We start from the raw sequence: 22,246 nt of genomic DNA on the forward strand, positions 1-22,246 counted from the left end.
TAGGAGAAAGCAGACCTTGAAGGTTAAATTGCCTCTAGGAAGGTTCTTGACATCTAGGCAGGAAACCTGAGACCTACATGGCAACGAGGTGTCAATTTGTACATGGCCACACCGTTTTCACTTATTCAACTTTATTGCAAGAACAAAGTATTATTTTTAACAATGAAAGCACAGTGCCTAAGGCAAGAGGATGGCCAGGTCTTAGACCAAGTCTCCTTCCCTAATGTTTCAGACCTAGGTTGGCTAGAAGTCTCCTAGAATGTAACATTTATCCACCAGGGGTCATTATTTACCAACTCTGGCAAGCCCCTGGGTCAGCTCGTGCTCTCTACGGTTGAGATCAACGCAAGAGATGAGAATATGAGAGGATCAAAATGGATTTAGGAAAGGGCACTGTGTCTGGAATGCAGCTTGGGGGCCTTTCAAAGGCCAGTGACACTTCTGATTAGGTTTCCGAACCCACCACTTTCCCTGGAAGGAGTCAGGTTCTTAAGAATAGCTCTGGCTCCCCGCTGCACTGTGCTGGGCTCAGGTGTGTCCAGCCAAGTCTAAGCAGCCGTCCCATCAGTAAAATACATGATGTTACTTGTGCCCAGTACGCCCCTGCTCTTGCCCTCTGGCTCCTGGTCACGTCCCAGGGCACAGGAAGGCACAGTAGAAGGACAAGCAATTGCTCCTTCCCAGACTGAGGGTCTCTAGAGAGCAGAGTTTAGGGTACAAATGCCAGCAGTCATGGGACTGTGAGACTAGGAAATGAGGATGCATGGCAGAGCCTGGAAGAGGCCACCTAGAGGACTCAAGTAGGGAAACAGGCTTTGAAGGCTCGTACCCACATGTGCCTCTTCAGCTGCAGGCACAAGGCAGGAAGCTGAGATGGGCTCGGGTCCTCTCCTTGCCCTCAGAGCCAGCCATTACTGCTGAAATCCATACGCAGCGCCTCCTCGTCTGTGGGGCTAAGCTCCTGCAAGGGGGCTCGGCAGGGGCCTCCATAGTAGCCAAACCAGTCCATGGTCTTCTTCAGCCCGGGGATCCCAAAGCGCCGGGTCACCTGTGAAGCAGGGCCTGTTAGAAGAAACTGGGGAACCCCTGCATACACATGACTGGGACACAGGTGTCACTTTCAGAAAGTTAGGGTTCCTCCCCGCCTCCCCTGGTAGAGTAACTTTACCACATCGGTGACACCACGGTCAATTGGAAATTCAGACTGAGAGACCAGAAGGCAGGTCAGCAGTAGAGAATACGATGCCAACAACTCAAATTAAGGAAGGAAGTCACCTCCTTGGATTTTAGGAGGAAAATCCACCCCATTGAGGAGAAAAGCGGCATTCAGTCATCAAGCTGGGATGGGAGAAGATAGCAATGCTGTGGGTCTGCAGCCCAGTTCACAGGGACCTAGGGCCAGGGCATACCAGGCCTAAAGCTATTGTGATACCTTAAAATCATGCATGGGGTTTTATAGAAAATGAAGCATCAAGTTTCTTTGTCTTCGGCATAGCAACTGGTTATTTCATGCTGATCAGAAGTGTTAGATGAATCTTTGACTACCTAAAAACTAGGAATGTAATCATTACTTAATAAAGTTTTATTTGGAGGGAAGATAAAACCTTAGAAGTATGGGCTTCATGAAGGGTGAAATAAAAAAAGAGGTTGGTTGGGGTAAAAAAGTTGCAAGCCACTGATGAATGATTGACGACTAACTATTTACCATTAGTGGCCGGGGAATTTTTTCCTGGAATGAGTGATACGCCATCCGCCTCCTAGGCCTGGCCCCAGCCATGATGTCCTAATAACCTGGGCTTTTCACCCAAAACCAGAGTGGGGTATGAAAGACCTAGGGGAGAGGGTGCCTGGGTGGCTCAGATGGTTGGGCGTCTGCCTTCGGCTCGGGTCATGATCCCGGGGTCTTGGGATCGAGTCCCGCATCAGGCTCCCTGCTCCTTGGGAGCCTGCTTCTCCCTCTGCCTCTCTCTCTCTCTCTCTGTCTCTCATGAATAAATAAATAAAATCTAAAAAAAAAAAAATCCATATGAAATCAAATTTAAAAAAAAAAAAGAAAGACCTAGGGGAGAGGATGGGAATAAGAAGTACCTAGAGAACAGCCGCCTTCCACCTTAGGTGTGTGGGAACTCTGAGTTGCCCCCTCCCCAGACCCACAGAAATAATTGAATGCTTTTTGCGGTAAAGACCATGGAAAGTCCTAAATATAGCCAGGGCAGGAGGCCAGCTGGGTGGGAAGGCAGAGGAAGGACATTGTGTTCGAGCAGGGCAGGGCAATAGGGTGACATCAAGCTGCTCCTGGGGTGGCTGAGCTGACAGCCCAGGCAGCAGAAAGGTGTTCCAGGAATTCCTGAATGTGTGCCCAGAGTTGGCACATGAAGAGGCACTGAGTCAAGAGTAAGGCAGGATGGCATGCGGGGAACTAGCATGGCAGCGAGCATCCTCTCCTCCCAAGGGGCAGCCCACAGCTTCATCTGTAAAATGAGGAGATGACAACACCTACCCCATGTCACAAGAATCAAATGAGAAAAATACCACTATAAGACCAGACCCCAAGAGACCTAAAAGCTGCTCCTTTTCCTGTCCTGGTGGTATGTTTGTTCTGGAACCTTCTCTCTGCAGGTGGGTGGGCGTAGAGAGCAGAGGCCCCACCCCGGTGCAGAGGCTGGTACATACCAGACAGGCTGTGCCCCGATGGGGCTCAGCTGAATGGCCCTCACTTCTGCCGTTCTTGCATCCTATTAATAGGGCATCCTATCCCAGGAGAACCTCCACATCCAGGGAGACTCGTGCTTGCCTCCTCAGCTGTCCTTTCTCTAAAGCTGAGTTAATCTGCTCCTTTGAGGTAAAGATACAAGCTGTAAGAGAGATCTAGAGCCCACCACTTTACCCAAACAAAACATTACTGCTTAGCCTGGGACTATCACCTCAGATGCAAAATTTGAGGGGATGCCAAAAAAATCAGTCATCCAGGTAAGTAATATTTAGTGCCATATTTTTTAAAAAAAAAATCGAAATCAATGCAAAAAAAAATCCATGATGAACAAAGTGTCAATGTTTTTAATAAAGACAGGATCCGACAGGGGCACCTGAGTGGCTCAGTCAGTTAAGCGTCTGACTTGGGCTCAGGTCATGATCCCAGGGTCCTGGGATGGGGCCCCACATCGGGCTCCCTGCTTGGTGGGGAACCTGCTTCTCCCTTTCCCCCTGCTGCTCTCCCTGCTTGTACTCTCTCTCTCTCTGTCAAATAAGTAAATCTTAAAAAAAAAAAAAAAAAAAAAGACAGGATCCGACGGAACCGTGCCTTGCCGTATTATGGCCCAGAAGCAAAAGTAAGTGTGTGCCCCTATATCCATGTTCTGTGTGTTTTTTATTGGTTCGTTTTTGTTTTTCTAGGAGTAGATGCAGGAAAAAATTTTTTGATGAGGTTGTTTCTATTCAAGCCAGGGAAGTAAAATTATAATAAATTATGTTTTTAATGTAGATAAAATATTTAAAACTAAAAGAATGCTGTTTTAATATACCCACTTTTTAATTTTCTAATATATTTTTTCAAATAGTTTAATGTTCTATGGGGGGCAAAAATCACCATTTAGAAAAATACTTAGAGGGGCACCTGGCTGGCTCAGTTGGTAGAGACTGCAACTCCTTTTTTTTTTTTTTAAGATTTCATTTATTTATTTGACAGAGAGAGAGCACAAGCAGGCGGAGCAGCAGGCAGAGGAAGAGGGAAAAGCAGGCTCCCTGCAGAGCAGGGAACCTGACCTCCCCACTGAGCAGGGAACCTGATGCGGGGCTAGATCCCAGGACCCTGGGATCAGGACCTGAGCTGAAGGCAGACGCTTAACCACTTAACCGACTGAGCCACCCAGGCGCCCCAAGCCTGCAACTCTTAATCTTGAGGTTGGAAAAAGAAAGAAAGGAAGGGAGGGAAGGAGGAAAAATACTTAGAGTTTCCACTTCCAGGAAGATGGAATGGATGTACTTTTCCCTATTCCTCCCAACAAATATAGCTAAAAATCCTTGGACATTATATAAAAACAAACATAAGGGGGCGCCTGGGTGGCTCAGTTAGTTAAGCGGCTGCCTTCGGCTCAGGTCATGATCCCAGAGTCCCAGGATCGAGCCCCACATCGGGCTCCCCACTCAGTGGGGAGTCTGCTTCTCCCTCTGCCCTTCGCCCTGCTCGTGCATGTTCTCTCTCTGTCTCAAATAAATAAATAAAATCTTAACAAACAAACAAACCTAAGACTCTGAAAGGTCGAGAGAAGGAAGACAAACTAGGGACTTCAGGACCCAAGGAACACAGCGGTGAGTTCCCTGGCCTCAACTTGAAGCTTAAGAAGCCAGCAACCTCAAAATGCCAATGGGTACAGATAATACAAGCCCCCAACAAAAGCCTGTTGACTCAAGCCAAGGACCAGGAAGGAGCAGCCTAGCAAAAATGGAAAACTTTAAGACAATCACCACTCTACTCCAGCCAGGCACCCCAGCAAAAGCTGTGGCCCCATCCCCACCCAGGCCAGCAAAGGTTGAATTGGGAGCCAGAACTTCTACACCACCCCCACACTCTGGCAGTAAAGAGTGCCCTTCACCCGCAACAATGGATGGTCTCAGCAGAGGCCCAGTGAGGAAGATCAGAGCTTACACGCCACTGCCCACACCGAAGGAGGTCACCCCCCTCCAGACATATTTGTAATGTCAGTGGTGGCCACGTGGGAAGCAGTAAGGAGGCATTCCTACCCCTTCTAGTCAGGGAGGTGTCACTAGAGGTTGGGGGCAGAGCTGTAATTTATTTTTTTATTTTAAGATTTTATTTATTTATTTGACAGACAGAGATATAGCGAGAGAGGGAACATAAGCAGAGGGAGTGAGAGAGGGAGAAGCAGACTCCTGGCTAAGCAGGGAGCCCGATGTGGGGCTCGATCCCAGGACCCTGGGACCATGACCTGAGCCGAAGGCAGACGCTTAACGACTGAGCCACCCAGGTGCCCCGAGCTGTAATTTAAAAAAACCCTCCCCAAAAGAAATCTCCAGGCCCAAATGATCTCACTGGAGAATTCTAAAAAATGGTTAAAAAATATTTAACACCAATTCTACACAGTCTCTTCCAGAAAATAGAGGAGGGAATACTTCCCAGTCAACTGATGAAGCTATTATTATCCTAAGACCAAAATCAGACAAAGGCAGCGCCAAAAAAAGGGGAAAGCTATATACTACTATCTCCTATGAATATAGACAGAAAAATCTTCAACTAAGTATTCGCAAATGGAACTCAGCAATATTGGAAAAGAGTTACACATCATGACTAAGTGGGATTTATTCCAGGGATGCAAGTCTAGTTCAATATTAGAAAACTATCCATATAACTCAGCATATTAGCAGACTAAAGAGGAAAAAAAAATCACACGATCATATCAATCAAGGCAGAAAAGCATTTGACAAAATACCTTCTGCAATCCCACACAGACTTGATTATTGTAGGTATATAATAAATCTTAAAACCAGGTAGACTAATTCCTCCCACTTTGTTATTTTTTTCCAAAATTGTTTTAGCTAGTTTAATTCCTTTGCCTTTCCATATAAACTTTAGAATAATTTGGTGTGGTTTTGCAGATAGACACACAGATGATGGGAGCAACAGAGAATCCAGAAATAGACCCACACAAATACGCCCAACTGATTTTTGACAAAGGTGCAAAAGTAATTCAGTGGAAGAAAGATCATCTTTTCAACAAATGGTGGGGGAGCACGTGGATATCCAGAAGCGAAAAAAAATGAACCTCCACCTAAGTCCCACACTTCATACAAAAATGCACTCAAAATGGGTCACTGACTTGTAAAACGTAAAACTAGGGGCGCCTGGGTGGTTCAGTCGTTAAGCGTCTGCCTTCGGCTCAGGTCATGATCCCAGGGTCCTAGGATGGAGGCCCACATCGGGCTCCCTGCTTGGCGGAGAGCCTGCTTCTTCCTCTCCCACTCCCCCTACTTATGTTTCCTCTCTCACTGTCTCTCTCTCTCTCTGTCCAAAAAAAACGGAAACAAAAACAAAAACTTTAAAAAAATTTTTTTACATTAAAAAAAATAAAACTATAAAACTTTTAGGAAAAAAAATAGGAGAAAATCCTCACAATCTAGTGCCAGGAAAAAGCCTTCTTCCACTTGATATTAAAAGCATAAATATAAATGTAAATGAAAATATTGATGAATTGGACGTCATCAAAATTAAAAACTTTTGTTCTGCAAAAGACCTGTTCAGAGAATGACAAGACAAGCTACAGATGGGGAGAAAATATTTGCAAACCACATATCTCACAAAGGACTGGTATCTAAAAGATATAAAGAATTTCCAAAACTCAAGGGTAAAAAGAAAAAATCCGGGGCCCCTGGGTGGCTCAGTTGGTTAAGCAACCTTTGGCTCAGGTCATGATCCCAGGGTCCTGGGATTGAGCCCCGCATCGGGCTCCCTGCTCAGCGGGGAATCTGCTTCTGCCTCTGCCTGCCGCTCCCCTGCTTGTGTGTTCTCTCTCTCTGACAAATGAATAAATAAAATCTTTTAAAAAATCCAGTTATAAAATAGGCAAGAGACATACACAGACATTTCATTTAAGAAGATATACATATGGCAAATAAACACAAGAAAAGACGTCCAATAGCATTAGTCATCAGAGAAATGCAAGCTAAAGCCACAATGAAATGTTTCTACACACCTATCAGAATGGCTAAAATAAAAAATAGTCACAATGCCTAAAGCTGGTGAGGAGGCAGAGAATGGGTCAGTCATACATTTACACTGATGTAAATGCAAAACGGCATAGCCACTCTGGAAAACAGTTGGGCAGTTTCTTAAAAAACTAAACATGCAATCATCATATGACCCACGAATTATGTATTTATCCCAGAAAAATGAAAACTTACAGTCACGAAAAAACCTGTACATGAATGTTCAGAGCAGCTTTTCATAGCCCCGAACTGGAAACGACCCCGCTGTCCTCCCACCGGTGAACGGTTACACACAGTGCGGCACGGCCACGCCGTGAAACACTCTTCATCGATAAAAAGAAACGGGCTATTGCTACATGCAACAGCTCGGATGAATCTGCACAGAATTCTGCAGAGTGAAAGCAAGCCAACTTCAAAGGTTAGAGACCCAATGATCCCATTCATATAGCAGTCTTGAACTGACACAAGTATAAAAATGGTGAACAGATGTGCGGTTGCCGGAGTTAAGGAGGGGGTGGGGGCAGGAGGTGAGTAGGTGTAGTCATGAAAGCATAACATGAAGGATCCTTCTGGTGATAAAAATACTCTATATCTGGACTGTATCAAAGTCCAAATCCTGGTTGTGATATTGTACTGTAATTTTGTAGGATGTTCCCATTGGGGGAAACTGGGGAATGGGTACATGGACTCTCTCTGTATTCTTTCTTTTTTTTTTTATTTTAAGATTTTTATTTATTTATTTGAGAGAGAGAGAAAGAGAGAGTGGGAGGGCACACGCAGGGGGAGTGGCAGAAGCAGTCTCCCTGAGATCATGACCCGAGCCAAAGGCAGACGCTTAACCGGCTGAGCCACCCAGGTGCCCCTGGATTATTTTTTACAACTTCATCTGAATCTACAGTTATCTCAAAATTAAAAGTTTAATTTAAAATACACATACAGGGCGCCTGAGTGGCTCAGTTGGTTAAGCGACTGCCTTCGGCTCAGGTCATGATCCTGGAGTCCCGGGATCGAGTCCCGCATCGGGCTCCCTGCTCAGCAGGGAGTCTGCTTCTCCCTCGGACCCTCCCCCCGTCTCATGCTCTCTCTCTATCTCATTCTCTCTCTCAAATAAATAAATAAAATCTTTAAAAAAATTAAAATAAAATAAAATAAAATACACATACAAATGTGTCTCTAAGAACACACATTTTCCTTCCTGCCTCAGACCCCAATATGGCTCTGCACAGCACTGCTGGGCTCTTGACAGGCATTCCATCTCGGCTCTTCTCCTTGACTTGCTCAATACAGGTACACCACCTGACTGCAGAAAAGATTATTAAAGACAAAACTCTCCTGGGAAGTCTGGGCTCTGAATACATCCAACCTTCTAACTCCTCCTTTATTCCCAATCATTCTGTTTTCCGGGATCTGACTCCTTATAAAGCTGATGGAAAGTCCCATGATTCACTCTCCCCAGGCAGTGCATCTCTAGGTAAGGTCCCGGGATTACTTATGTCACCACAATCAGCCAGGTTGTTTGTCTCAACGCTTATTCCTGGGTCTAGAGGATTAGAATTTTAACTGGCTCCCTAAATGAATTCCAATACAACCAACAGGGCTCAACTTTGTCTGAAGTCGTGGTTGGAGTTCCCACACTGGGAGGTTCTCTAAAAGGACTTTCTGAAAGGGAAGAGGCTATGTGGGGACCCCTGTGCCTGCCATGGCTCCTGCCCCAATGAGGACACAGACACCCCCCAGCCCACACACACACACACACGCCTTGGGGTCACTGGCTGGGAGCTCACCGCAGTGTTTGGCTCAATGAGGCGGTGCTGCAGTTTCTGGGCATCTTCCCATTGCCCCGTGAGGCAGAGTCGCTCCAGCTGGCACACCTGGGCCCCCAGGACATTGGCCAGGGCACACACGCCCCCCACAGCTCCTACCCCAGAGTAAGATGCAGAACATCAGCCAGAGCCTCTTCTCTCGGGCAGTTCCAAAGCCTGCGCCCCCGCACCTCTTATTCTGGGGAGAGAGGATGTGGATTTCTATGCCACTGGTTGGCCATATCCAAGGCATGCTCTGTGAGTCCAGAGTACAGATTTCCAGAGAGAAAAGCTGCCAGCATATTTGAAGTAGAATCCCACAGGCTGAAGGTCAGGGAACAGAGCCTGAAGGCTAACTTAAGGACAGTTCCTTCCCTGCACCCCCCAACACACCTCCCAGAGTAAAGTCCCACCTGCCAGTTGACACTTCCACGATCCCCTAATAGCCCCCTGACTCATCAGTCCGGGAAGGGGGTGGAGTGAGCGGGAAGACCTTGTTCTTCTGAAATCTTATCTCCCCCCGCCTCCTGGTGAATTTGGCCTGGGACGGCGCTGGGGGGGGGGGGGGTGGGTGGGTGGAAAGAGCCCTGGACACAGTCGGGAGACCAGACATTTCCTCCCACTGGCAGCGTGAACTTGCCCAAGCCCTAGACCTCCCGGTCCTCTTTGTTCTCATCTGGGCAATGAAAACAGGCTGGCTGTGATCCTGGGGGCCTTGCCACTCTGCCAGCCTATGATGTGATTCTAAGGCTAGTTAGGGGTGACCCTAAGCACAGTGGCCTCAAGATGGAGAGTGGGAAATTTGGAATGAGCTAATATAGCTGCCATTTATGGATCCCCACTCTATGCCAGGAACTAGCAGACAACATGGCCACATTCTCACACGTTCTCACAACACCTCCCTGCTTTACAGAGTAGAAGCTCAGGCCCAGCGAGGTTGAATACCCTGCCTGGCAGTAAGTACTCCCCACTCCCCCGCCCCACCTCCAGAGCCTGTGCTCTTTCCACCTGCCCCACCCTCGGGAACAAGGCTTCAGTGGGTACCCTCTTCTACCCTTGCACTTTAGAGACTGTGACGTGGCAGAGGAGAGATGTGCAAGGACCCAGGCAGCAAGCCAAAGTCTGTGGACACCAGAGGCCAGGAACCAGCATTGCCCCCTCAGCACCAGACAAGTAACGCAGATCTGGCCTTGCTGCGGCTTCAGCCAAAGGGAGCAGATGCTTCCCCTCTTCCCCGATCCAGGGCTCAAATCCAACCTGAACCCAAGGAGCCCGACCCACAACAGACCGGCATGGTTGGTTTAACGGTGATGTTCCTAGGATCCTAGACTGGAACAGAATCAGGCAGCTGAAGCTCCCCGGCCCAACCCTATAGGTCTGACAGTTCCTTCTGGCCTGGCACCAGGAGGAGGGGAAAACAGACTCCTGGACCAGAAGGAAGGCCCCAAGGCCTCTATCCTCAGAGAATGATTTACAGGGTGAGACTAGAGGGGCTAAATTTGTTAACCAAGCAGGGAGCTTGGGACTTAGAACAAACTTCGGGCATCCCTGCTACAGCCCAAGGATTATACACAGCCACCCTCTTCTGCCCGGAAAGGTCACTTGGAAGCACCCAACATTCAGACAAGCGAGCAGCGTGCTGCACTCTGAGGTTTCCAAGCAGGCAGGCTGGCAAAAGGACCCTGCAGACCGGGCCCCAGCCCTCAGCAGGGGGCGCCTGGCTGTACCACCCACGACAGTGTGAGTGCAGCAGGAGGCCTACCCACGGCGTAGCTGGCCAGCAGGAAGCCAGCCGATCCAGCCAGCACCTGGAAATCCTGCCTCCGGGTCTTGTGAACCATCAGCCCCAACCTGGTCACCTGCAACAGCAAACCTGCATGAGAACCGTGCCCAGAGCTCCAACACCAAGCGAGATGGGGGCTGGGGAGGGCGGGGATGAGCGCCCCAGCCCCAGAGAGCCCACACAACAGCAAGACCCCAAGAGGAGCCCAGGACTGAAGCGGGTCCCAGAGCCACCCCGAAGTTGATGGCCCGGGGCACGAGGAAGGAGCCCCAGCCGGGAGCCGCTGCCACTCACGTCACCGCCACTGTCCTTGATGCCCACGATGTTCGGGTGCTGGGAGAGCGTGACCACTGCATCCACGGGCAGGGCTAGCCCCGTGTTGGCTGGGACGCTGTAGAGCACCACAGGGACTGGGGAAAGGTCAGCGACCTGAGGGAGGCAGAGAAGAGAGGAGAGGCAGTGGGGCCCCATGGAGTGTGAGGCACTGCCCACCACTGCCAGCTCTGGGCCTGGGGCCCTGGCGCCGCCTGGACACGCCCACCTCCTGCACTAGGGGCCACAGTGCCATGTTCCCTGCTTGTAAGCGATAATAATAATATTTCATGAGCACTTTCTATGTGCCAGGCTCAGCTCTAAGTCCTCTGCATTTCAATGGAACTCGGTCCTCACAAGGACCCCGTGAGGAAGACCGGGTCATTCCTCCCAACTGAGAGGTGAGGAAACGGCCACACAGTGTGGTTGGCCAGTGGCCCAGCGGCAGCCCTCCCTGTCCCCACGGCTGCCATTCACGGGAAGGAAGCTCCCCCCTCGACCCCCAGCTGCCCTCTCTCCCCAGGCAGCCTCCTCTCGGTCCCAGGCCCCAACCCCATGCCCACACCCCATACCCACCTTGGTGTAGTGGTGAATGAGGGCAGCACTGCTCATGCGGCCACGATAGTAGCAAGGGGTCACCACGATGGCGGCGTCTGCCCCAACCTGGGCCATGCTCACAGTCATCTCCACAGTGGCTTGCGTGGCTATAGGAGGAAAGAGGGAGTCTTCCCTACGGGCCACGGTGGGTGAGGGCAGGAGGCCGAAGGGCAGCGCAAGCAAGGGGTTCAGAAGAGACAGAACCGGTGGACTGAACCAGCCCCAGGGCCAAGGAGCCTGGCTCCCCACTCCGAGGCCCCCCCAAGCACCCCCAGAGCCCAGAGCACTGTGGCCTCACACTCGCAGCCAGAGCCGGCTAGCAGGAGTTTGTCCTTGGGCATGGCCTGGCGGACTCGGCTCACCACCTCCAGCCGCTCGCTGCTGGTCAGGAAGGGGAACTCTCCGTTGGAGCCCTGGACCACGAAGCCTGCAAGAGAGGTCCCATCACAGCCAACGCCTTCCCATCCTCTAACAACAACCGGGACATTGCTGTTATGCGCACCCCGGTCCCTACTGCCCCAACATCATAGTTTTTCACTTCCCGTCGTTGTCCTGATGGAGGCAGAATGTTTTACCCAGTTGTGACGGCAGTGTCCACACCATTTTTCTTTGTGTTAATGAAATATTTTAGCTATACCCAAAAGAATCGATAATGATAGAATCCACAGGTGTGTACCCAGCACCCACAGCAACCCTCCCCTGATCACCTTTTTCTTCCTCTTCTAGCTGTCCCGACTCGGGTGTCATTGTTCCCGTTCATGTCTTTATACCCTTAAGGCATACATATTGACCCATAAACAAGATATAAGACTTTTTTTTTTTGCCATTTTAAGCTTTATAGAAATGGAATCAAGCTCATACAAACATCTGCGGTTTGCTATTTTTGCTCAAGATTATGTTGTGAGCTTTGTCCATAGCAGTACACAGTTCTGATTCATTTTAATTGCTATATTATATTCCATTGTGAAGTTAGACTACAATTTACTTTTCATTCTCCTTTTGGGGACATTTAGAATGTTTCCTTAGTTTTGCTCTTACAAATAATGCTGAAACAAACACATCCTATAAGGTCTTCTGTGCCCACGTCTGAGCTTCTCTACAGTCTACTTGGGTGTGTAATTGCTGAGCCCCATCCATGTGCATCTTCACGTGCCAAACGTCTGCCTCATTAGCCAGTTCGTACCACATGGAAGGGTCTGTTAGTGTTCATCCATGCTAATGCTGGGTATTGTCAGAATTAATTTTTGCCAATTTTCTGGGTAAAAAGTGACATCCCATTATTTTATTTTGCATTTTCCTGTTTGACCGATCATTTGAGAGGTTTCTAACACCACCGGGTAAGGTGTCAACCCTTTTATATCACAGAATTGATGCTCTTTGGCTGAATCTGAAGGGAATGTTAGAGTAAAACCATTTTCCTCTCTGCTTCTTTTATTTCACTTTCTCTTTCCTCTTCTTCCTCCTCTCTACTCCATCCCATTCCAAAAACATTGTTCTGAAATAGTTGACAAATACAGCCTATGACACAACAAGATTATTAATAAATAGGAGACCTCTTGGGAGAAAGCAAAGCAAAGAAAGCTCGGGGGTGATACTGATGTACAAAATCCCTGCCACGCAGTTGTGAGAGATGGGCCATCACTTTGATTTGGAGCTTCCTGACAGTCAAAGCTAAAAGGGAAATGTAATCAGCTGACAGATACGCAGAACTCAAGATAAAAGCAAAGCAGCTGCACCAGAGACACACAGAGTTTCCTGGCATTGGGACCAAGAGAGACTGTTCCAGTGAGTCATCCTTAGGGGACACAGTGTGATGGAGAGTCAACTTTTCACCACAAACCTTTTTCCATGCTGTTCACGACACCACCAGATTCCAAGGAGTGGATTGCCAGAATGGCTCACTGGATACTTAGCAGTTTTCCCCCCACTTTTTTGCCTTGGTAACATTGCAGGGAGCATCTTGAGGCAAATAGTTTTTGGCTTCTGTCGTGTTGCCTCCTCAGGATCCATTTCTCCATGTCAGGCCAGGAGCCTCCTTCTGTCTTGTTACAAAAGGTGCCGGTGCTTTGCCAGTGTGAGTGCCCCCATGGATGAGTCGCCAACCCCGGAGAGGACTGGACCAGCATCCTCTGCTGAGAGGTCAAGGATTCTGAGATGGAACTTTTGCCGCTGCCTCTATGGAAATGCCTCCAAAGACATCTCCTTCCCTCCGCAACCCTGGCTGCCACCACCGCCCTGGAAGGGGGCCAGGCCGGTTCCTGTACCAGCCACTCCTTCAGCCGTGTTCACTCATCCCCAAGACCCCCTTCATTCTGGGGGCCAGTTCCAGGGGCTCCTGAGCAGCAGGACAGCTGGGTCTTACACTCTCCGAGGGGAGGCAGGCCCCTGTGCTCAAGACTCCTGGTGGCCTCTCCGTTGTCTCAGAAAGGAGCATGTGACCCAGGCCGGAGGAAGGCAGGCCAGGCTGGGGAGGAGGGAATATCACAGAGTCGGGAAGCAGTCGGACCCAGCTCCCCTTTTGAGCAAATTACATCATGTTTCTGAGTCCCCATTTCCTTTTCTATGGGATGATAATAAAAGCATTTCAATCCTACCTCATAAGGCTACTTTAAAGGCCCAAACAAGAAAATTGTGCAAGAAAGCACTTTGAAATCTGTGAACTGATGCTGCAAAGAGCCCCCTCTCTCTCCCGGGTGGGATGTCCAGTTTTAGGCCTGCTGTGCCTCCCCTGGTGTAGAGAGGGGACTAGACTAGGGAGGGGGGGCCAGGGCCCCGGACGGGTCAGGGAGTGAAGACAGCGGGCGATGGAGGAGCAGGTGGGTGGAGTGGTCGGATGTGCAGGCTCTGAACTCAGAGGAGCCTGCGTGAAACTCGGTGCAGGCCCTTATCAGCTATGAGATCTTGGGCAAATGGCTTCACCAAGCCTCAGTTTCCTCACATGAAAAATGGGGATATTAGTGTCCTCCTTAAAGAGTTGTGAGGCTTGGGGCGCCTGGGTGGCTCAGTCGTTAAGCGTCTGCCTTTGGCTCAGGTCATGGTCCCAGGGTCCTGGGATCGCGTCCCACATCGGGCTCCCTGCTCCGTGGGAAGCCTGCTTCTCCCTCCTCCACTCCCCCTGCTTGTGTTCCCTCTTTCACTGTGTCTCTCTCTGTCAAATAAATAAATAAAATCTTAAAAAAAAAAAAAAAAGAGTTGTGAGGCTTAAACGAGATACTACTTATAAAGTGCTTAGATTAGAACCTAGCAGTGTTAGCTGTAATTATGACAGAGTCCGGAGAAAGTGCTCAAGCCTTAAATCAGGAGGGTGGCAGCTTTCCATCTGAGGCGTAGGAGGCTGGCTGCTGTGGGAGGGGAGCCTGCTCTCAGGAACTTCTCCTGCCCCCTCCAGCTGCAAGACAACACGGCCCATCACAGAAGCTACTCTCCCTCGGCCCCACAGTTATGCTGACTGCTCTGGGGAGCCAGAGTGGCCTGGGGGAGAGGAGTGGGTCTTCAGGGCTGGGCATGCACAAGGAACATGGTGACTGACTGTGGCCCAAAGGAATCACAGTCTCTCTTACTGTTATGCCCCTTGACCCATCATCCTTGCCACCTCCCCTCAGAAGTCTTCCCGGGATCCCTCCACCGGACATCTCTCCTCTGAACTTCCATCTCCTGTTCCTTGTCCTTCCCTGTGGCCTACCCAAAAATATACAGAGGTTCTCCAGAACCCTTCCATCTCCCCCACCTCCACGTGCAGGATTAGGCAAAATTTCGCAAACTGGTCTCTGTTGTAAAATGAGTTAGTTGGACTGGATGCTCTTCTACGTCCTTCTGGGCTCTAAGCTTCAGAGTCATGTTTCTGGCTTTTCCTACTACCTTTCGCGCATCTCTAAATGTTTCCCTTCAGCCAAACTGTCAAGGTCCCCCAGACACAGTGTCACTACCCTGCCTCTACACCTTTGCACATGCTGTTCCCTTCTGCCTGGACCACCTTCCTCCCTGAGCTGCAGCCCCGGAGAGCCTTTCCTCACTCCCCCTGGCTTCTGCCCCTCATGGTATTTTGTCCCCCTCGCACAGCACATGGCCCTACTTTGCCAAGAATCATCAAGATCATGGACATCCCCTCCTGGTGGCCTCCTCCACGACACCCAGTATGAAGTATTTGAAATTTAAAGTGTATATATGCACACACACACACACACACACATTAACATTGTATAAAGTCACTTATTAGTAATTTTAAAATATATTCAAATACTGGGGAGCCTGCCTGGCTCAGTCGGTGGAGCATGTGACTCTTGATCTCAGGGTTGTGAGTTCAGGCCCCACGCTGGGTGTATAGATTACTTAAAATCTTTACAATAGATAGATGAATTCAAATACTTCCAATTATGCCCCATAAAATCAATCAACAACATTTAGGGTGTTTGTAGATTTATCCATCCTTTGGAAGGATTCTGGGCGCCTTCTCCTGGGAGGTTTGAGGCCCACAGGCTGGGAAACACTGGTAAGTTCATCACAGATGCCAATGGTACATTTCTATGTAAAGGAGCCCCTGGGGGTTAGACAGTGCGGTGTAGCTGACTTCTCTCAACTTTCATGGGAGAGAGAGCTGCCTCCCTTTAAGCCCCTTACTGGAGGTCCCCCCTTGCCCCAGAAACGGCTTCTTGGGACCCAGGAAGAGGAGGCAGGGGAAGTCCCGGGCTTGAGGGAGGGCACAGAGAGTCAGGACATGTGGTAAGAGGGCAGAGGTAAGCATGAGAGAGGGAGGCCCCTGGAGGGCCACTGCTAGGGGGCAGCACCAGGCAGGGACTTGGGGTCTGAGCATCGGAGTCAGCCAGAGCGGGGCTCTAACTCCACCACTTACTGTCCACGCCCTGTCAGATGAATTACAGCTCTGAGCCTCAAGTGTCTCATCCGCAGAACGGAGGTAACGCAATACCGTCCCCATGGGACTGTGCTGTAACACTTAACACAGAACATGGCACCTACTAAAAACTGAAAAGGAAAAAAGAAAAAAAAAAAAGACGGAGCTACTGGTCGTACTAATTCGTAGTACCAGCAGCAGCCCCAGCCAGGAGCATAAACAGGAAGAGAGAGTATACGGCACAACAGCTCTGAAGGTAGGTGGGGAGGCATCAATGGGGATCCCAGCGGCCCCGGAAAGCAGGGGCAGGGAGAGAGCACTGCAGTGCAGGAGGCCTCACGACTCGAGCAGCAGGCGGAAGGGTGAAGATGACCCAGGAGGACAGGAGACCCGCACCCCACCTTGCTTACTAGCTTCTGAAAGCCCGTCTCTCCCCCCACCGCCCGACAACTGGCTGCTTCCTCCTTCCCTGGCCAACAGCGGGTTGGTGGGTGCTGAGCTCCCAGGAGACATCCCATCCCCAGAACCTGAGACGCAGGGAAGCTGATTTATGGAGTCTTCAATCAGCCCAGCAAAAAGCCCAAGCCAAGGGCCACACGAAGAGGACTGTGGGAGCAGGAACCCTCTCCCCGTATCCTCGCCCAGTCCTGAGGCTGGCAACAGCCCCCCAAGACTCAGAATGAGGGTATACAAGGCTTTATTGGCTCAGTTCCAGGCATTTGGCGTCAGTCCGGGGCTCTCAGCTACTCCTGGGATCTGCCTCGTCTGTCTTCTCTTGGTGGGTCTTCAGGGGCCCACGCGTGTGTCTCGGCTGCTTCCCTTCCTTCCACCTGCCCCTCCATCGGGAGCCATTCTCCGTGGCAGACCCTACTCACAGACTCAAAGGGGCCCAGGAACCCCGTGGGGGGCTGAGGAAGAAGGGTTTTGGGCGGCAGCCTCTCACCCTGGGCCACACGGGTTGCCCCACAGGAAAGAAAACAGGCCTGCACTTGTGTGCCAGCCCTGTCGGGGGAAGGGGCGTCTCCATCCATGGTTAGGTGGTGGCTTCAAAGGGGTGGTAGGTGTGTTGGCTGCGGTTGGGCAGACTGTAGCTCTGGTGGCTCAGGTGGCTCGGATAACCCTGGTGGCCGTGGTGACCGTGGCCATGGAAGGTGTGCGCGTGGTTCATGCCAGCTACCGCGGTTTCTCGCTGAGTGAGGAAATTCCCCTTCAGCTTCAACTCCACCTCCTCGAGGGCCTTCAGCTCCTCCCGGTTGATGTCTTTGGACTCCAGGTGGCCTGAGTTCTGGTAAATCGTGGCGCGCTGCAACATGGAATTAGCCAGCTGCTGTCCCAGGTTGTCAATCTCCTTGGTACAGGTAGCCACAGTGGCCCACACGGCCACATCAGTGGACGAGGATTCTCCAGACTCCCTCTGGGTCTCTTTGGTCAGCGAGGAGCCAGACAACCTCTGCTTGCTGGTGAGGGACTGCCCGTGCAGAGCTGCGCCCACCTCTCCTCGCCTGGTGGTGAAGGTCTCCGTGCGCACCGTGGTGCTGGCCTCCCCACTGCCACTCTCAGGGGCAGGGGGGGTGCTGTTGCTGGCGGCCAGCTTCTCTTCGGAAAGGCAGCTAAAGTGAGATTTAATCCAGTTCTCATTCTTTGCTTGGTGACCTTTGGGTGGCCCCTGCTCCTCCTGGGCAGGAGCAGGGGATGTCTTCCTTCTCCTCCTCCTCTGCATCCACAGCATGAGGCCTCCACCGCCGAGTAAGAGGGCAGCCCCCAGCACCACCTTGCATGATGGTTGCTGGATGAGCTCCAAGAAGGCCTCCAGGACCCTAAGCCAGGCAGGCAGAGCTAAGAGCACACTGGGAGTGGGGGAACCCGGATGGTATGGTTCATGCTTGAAAGGGCAGGTTCCCCGAGGCTGTCTGGCTGGCAGGCCCCCAGCTGGACCCTTCCTAGGGTGCCCCTCCCACCTCAGCAATGAACCCCATTGTGAGGAAGGTGGCTAGGGGGGCGGGGTGGGGAGAGGCCACAGCATCCCTCATGTCCAGCCTGGCAGGCCATTTCCTGAGGCCCAAGTCCCGTCTCCCACCCTGACAGCTGTCCCCGAGGTCAGTGGAAAAGCAGCTTCCCCAATTCTGAGTCCCTTCTGCCTTCTGCTTGTGACCCATTCTGCAACTCAATCTTTCTTCTTTTCCAATCTTTGGTTTCTCTCCCACTCCATCCGGTGGCCCCCAGGCGGCAGGTGCTGCCAACCACAGCTGAAAGGGGTCCTTCCATTCCAGGCATCCATTCCAGGCTGCCTGATGTCGGTGTCTCCTTTCATTCAGGGCCCACCCCTGCTGCCAGCTTGGCACATTTGCAGCCCCAACCCCTTTACGGAGCAGGGTCCAGAAGGGAAGGAGCTCATTCTAGAATAACATGAGGTCACAACTGAGAGGAGACAACAGTGGGCTGAGAAGGCAGAGCAGATAGGATAGGGGTCTTCACCAGATCCCAGATCGCAGAGGCCATTTCAGGATGGGGGCTGCTACCTCTTCCCTTAGTGACACACCTGCAAACCCAGAATTTTCCCCCCTCCCACTGAGCCCTGGTTAAATGGGCACAGTTTAGATGGTGAGCAGGTGAGCCACCTGGCCAGGCTCTCTGTAGGTACAGACAATGGAGAGCCTGGCCCACAATTCCAAATTATATCCAGAGCCTCTCAGGGTAGAAACAGGCCTGGGCCCCTCATTTTTCTCCCAGAGGCCTCTAACACATTTTTTAGAAAACACATTTCACTTTTTAAAAGTGAATGCCAAAGTAAATGCCAAAACAGGGTTGTAAAAATTGTGATTTTTTTTAATTTTTTAATTTTTATTTTTTTAAAGATTTTATTTATTTAACTGACAGAGAGAGACAGAGAGAGAGGGAACACAAGCAGGAGGCGTGGGAGAGGGAGAAGCAGGCTTCCCGCCGAGCAGGGAGCCCGATGCGGGGCTCGATCCCAGGACCCTGGGACCATGACCGGAGCTGAAGGCAGTTGCTTAACCAACTGAGCCACCCAGGCGCCCTGTGATTTTTTTTTAAACAAAATATTTTTATTTAACAAAGTAATGGCTTTAATATACACTATAATATCTTAGTCTACGTACTAAGGGAATAAGATACAAGCTCAAAGTTTTATGGGGAACATCATCTCCCTAGTCCTGCTGAAGTAGCTCTGTGGTCGTCCACTAAACTCATTTGGAAATAACAACTCAAAGTTCATCTTGGAGGTTGTTTGTGGGAGCGAGTTCAGGGCCAAATGGCCCCTCTGCAACAGTTTTACCCTCCGGTCTCTAGTTATAACTTTCATTTAAAAATGATACTCTTTATACAAATAATCAGCAAAAATTAACAATTCAAAAATAAGAAATAAAGAGAGCTACACAGTTTCAGGCAATACCTTCCAGAAGAATCTCTAACTGTTCACTGATTCATCAAAGGCAGGTTCCCACCTCCTCTTTGGAGGCCCTTTAACTTATTGCAGGAGGCCGTGGCAATGTGGTATGTGATGGCTTCCTCCTCTGCCTCCGAGTGTTGGGCAGCAAAGTCAAAGCTGGGGGCCAGGATGGGGCCAGAGAAACATTGTCTGTAGAGCAAAAGTTGCTCACGGCTCCTTTCCCGGGCATTCTGGCTGTGTCCTGGGAGCAGTGACAGGACCCTATGGCTCTATTCTTTGTGCCAGGGCCTCACACTTGAGCTGCTTGGGAGGAATGCATTAACCCTGTGGCTCAGTTCCATTCTAAAACGAGGAAGTCAGATTAGAGAGGTTCAGGGATTTCTCCAAGGTCGCCATAACTGGCAGAACCAGGATTCTTACCCAGCCTTCTAACTCGGGATGCTGAGCTCTTTCTACTCAGCCCACTGCCTCCCTGGTGTGTGGGTAAGAGAGAGATGAGGCGGGAGGACCCTGTGTGGGTCAGTGGGCACCCGTGGCCCGTGGCCTGCCAAATCCACAGCAGCCTGTGGTCCTGGGCACCCCCATGTGCTCTGCAGGAGTGAACGAGCAGCTAGGAGGGAAGGAAAGGTCCAGAGAAGAGCCTGGGGGTGTTTGTGGATTCTCTGGGTGGCAGGCAGGCACTGGACGCAGAGTTCACCCTCCCCACCCCCTGCACCAGGGTGTCACTGAACCTGGAGGGTGAAGCCAAGTCTTCCTTTCTCTTAAGATTCAAGGAGCAAGGGGCGCCTGGCTGGCTCAGTCAGTGGAGCATGCGACTCTTGATCTTGCAGTCATGAGTTCAAACCCCACGCTGGGCATAGAGAGTACTTAAAAAAATTTTTTTTTCATAAATAAGAATTCAAGGAGCTTCTCACTTTGCTTCAAGAGACGCAGGCCTCCGTGCAGACTCTCAGGCCCCAGCAAGCTGAGCCCGAAGAGAAATTTACTTAGAGTTTGTGTCACTGCTCACCATGGGCATCCACAGGGCATTCGCTGAGCCCTAGGAAAGGGTCCCATCACCTCAACCCTGAGACGTGGATGGGGTTTGGTCAGGTCAGTAGTCAGTCACAAAGCAGCTCTATGGCACTGTGGTCCTAGTGATTGTGACCACTGGATCCATAGCTTCTAGGGTACATCACCCTTTTCTATTCACAGCGTGCTTTCATTTGCCCTCTCTTGGATTTCTCTCCCAGCCATCGTATGATGTGGGCATCATTACTCCCAGGTGTCAGATGGGGAGACTGAGGCTCAGAGAGATGATCTCACAGCTAGGTCAGTGGCAGAGCTGTGATCTGAATCCAGAGTCCATGTTCTCAACTGCTCCACTGCCCCCCCTCAGTCAGAACCTCTCCACTCCCAAAGCTGGCGCCAACCAGACTTTGTTGAAACAGTCTGGTCTAGCAATTCAGGGGTTAGTGCTGTGGAGTGAAACCAAGCATAGCCCTGCAGTCAGACCTGGGTTCAAATCCCAGCTCAGCCATGTATTAGCAATGACCTTGGGCAAGCAACTGTGTCACTCTGAGCCCCAGCGCCCCATCTGTGAAATGGGGCTAGTGAGATTACCGCCTCGGGGAGTTGTCACAGGTGACAGACGAGGGTGGGCAGGATGGGAGGGACTGACCACTTCTTCTTCCCTCCATTTATTGTGCCTGTGGCTGTGTTGCATGTTGTCCGGTCCCTGACCCCAGCGAGGGGAGACCCATGTGTAAAGAGGGAAATGACTCAGAGGATCCAGGGAGGCTTGGCTCAGAAGAGAGTGTGCAAACAGGGCTTGTAGGGAGATGAGCCCACTGGCTGGGTTGCCACGTGACACCCCCAGCTGCCTTCACAACCGCACAGTGTTTAGCTGACAAGGACTTTCATACCCATTACCTAGGGCCTAAGAAGGCCCTCTGGTAGTTTACAACTGGGGAAACCGAGGCCGGTGAGACTCAGTCAAGGTTGCACGCCAGCAAGGAGCTTCCTGCCTCTTGACCCCAAAGCAGTGCCCCCTGCTCCTCTCCCATAATAAAACGACTCCTGGGGTACCCAATGTCTCTGAGCAGCTCACTGGCCGAGGAGACTGGGGTCATTCACATCTCCCCCGACTCCCCGAGAGGACAGACCCCACTTACCTCGGAAGGGGAAGGTACCCAGTTTGTGCAGGTTCTCCTCCAGTTTCCCATAGTCCACCTCTGCCGTGGCAGTGAAGGGGGTGGTCACAGGGGGGTAGATGCCTGCAATGTCCACCTTCCTCCCCTCCCCTGAGGCCCAGCCCCCCACATTCCTGGACAAGCGCCTGCTCAGCCCCTGCCTCACGGAGGACCAGACTCCACGGCCCAACATCTCTGCAAGAGGCCCAAGGCCCAGCTGGTCTCTGCCCCTGAGTGAGGCTGAGTTTGAACTCCTTCCTACCCTGTTAATGATCAGTGTGTCTAGTTAAAAATTTGCTGCCCCTTGACTATTGGTGCTGGGGCAGGCCTGGGCTGAGCGTCCCCAGGGTCAGAGGCTAAGCCTATAGGCCCCATGGCCTCGCTCCCCTGAGGGAGCAGCTGGACAAACGCCACAACCTAGTGTCCCTCGGGCCAGGCGGGGGGGGGGGGGGGGGCGGGTTCCTGGAGTACCGACCCTACAAGGCTTCTCCAGTGGGGCCCGGGCCCTCCTCCCACAATTCCCGGCCCCAAGGCCCGGAAGGCAGGCCGCGGCTGGCGGAGCCGATTGGCTGAGCCGGCCCCGCCCTGCGGGAGGGAGGCGTG

At 51.2% G+C, this 22,246-nt stretch overlaps 2 protein-coding genes across 6 annotated transcripts; both read right to left on the reverse strand.

The window, feature by feature from the left end:
- Window positions 1–114: 114 nt before the first annotated feature.
- On the reverse strand, window positions 115–22,066 carry HOGA1 (4-hydroxy-2-oxoglutarate aldolase 1). Of its 5 annotated transcripts, none has more exons than XM_088020094.1 (8): window positions 21,626–22,066; window positions 11,513–11,641; window positions 11,194–11,321; window positions 10,600–10,734; window positions 10,285–10,381; window positions 8,505–8,638; window positions 7,906–8,020; window positions 115–1,048 (listed from the first exon to the last, which is right to left on the reverse strand). In XM_088020094.1, exons 1-8 carry the CDS (start codon window positions 21,834–21,836, stop codon window positions 954–956), a joined length of 1,044 nt encoding a protein of 347 aa, XP_087876220.1. In that variant the 5' UTR covers window positions 21,837–22,066; the 3' UTR covers window positions 115–953. The 5 variants fall into 5 exon arrangements, with proteins under 5 accessions (XP_087876220.1, XP_087876221.1, XP_087876222.1 ...); XM_088020095.1 differs by lacking the exon at window positions 21,626–22,066 and adding an exon at window positions 13,055–13,746 and having other exon boundaries at window positions 11,577–11,641; XM_088020096.1 differs by lacking the exon at window positions 21,626–22,066 and adding an exon at window positions 13,055–13,108.
- Window positions 16,433–18,046, reverse strand: CUNH10orf62 (chromosome unknown C10orf62 homolog). Its single transcript, XM_028098822.2, has one exon. The coding sequence runs from the start codon at window positions 17,790–17,792 to the stop codon at window positions 17,097–17,099; it is 696 nt and encodes a 231-aa protein (XP_027954623.2). The 5' UTR covers window positions 17,793–18,046; the 3' UTR covers window positions 16,433–17,096.
- Window positions 22,067–22,246: the final 180 nt, after the last annotated feature.

This window comes from Eumetopias jubatus, unplaced genomic scaffold, assembly GCF_037043125.1.
Source record: "Eumetopias jubatus isolate StellerSeaLion01/CBP00866 unplaced genomic scaffold, mEumJub1_p1.0 scaffold_17, whole genome shotgun sequence".
NCBI classification, from domain to species: Eukaryota; Metazoa; Chordata; class Mammalia; order Carnivora; family Otariidae; genus Eumetopias; species Eumetopias jubatus.

Excerpts from the sequence above, each read along its gene's own strand:
- CUNH10orf62 (XM_028098822.2), bottom strand. The coding sequence starts at position 17,792 with ATGCTGTGGATGCAGAGGAGGAGGAGAAGGAAGACATCCCCTGCTCCT.
- HOGA1 (XM_088020094.1), bottom strand. The coding sequence starts at position 21,836 with ATGTTGGGCCGTGGAGTCTGGTCCTCCGTGAGGCAGGGGCTGAGCAGG. Across the intron at positions 11,322-11,512 it reads AGCCGGCTCTGGCTGCGAGT|CCACGCAAGCCACTGTGGAG; the intron begins GTGAGGCCACAG and ends TTCCTCCTATAG. Across the intron at positions 10,382-10,599 it reads TCAAGGACAGTGGCGGTGAC|GTGACCAGGTTGGGGCTGAT; the intron begins GTGAGTGGCAGC and ends TTGCTGTTGCAG.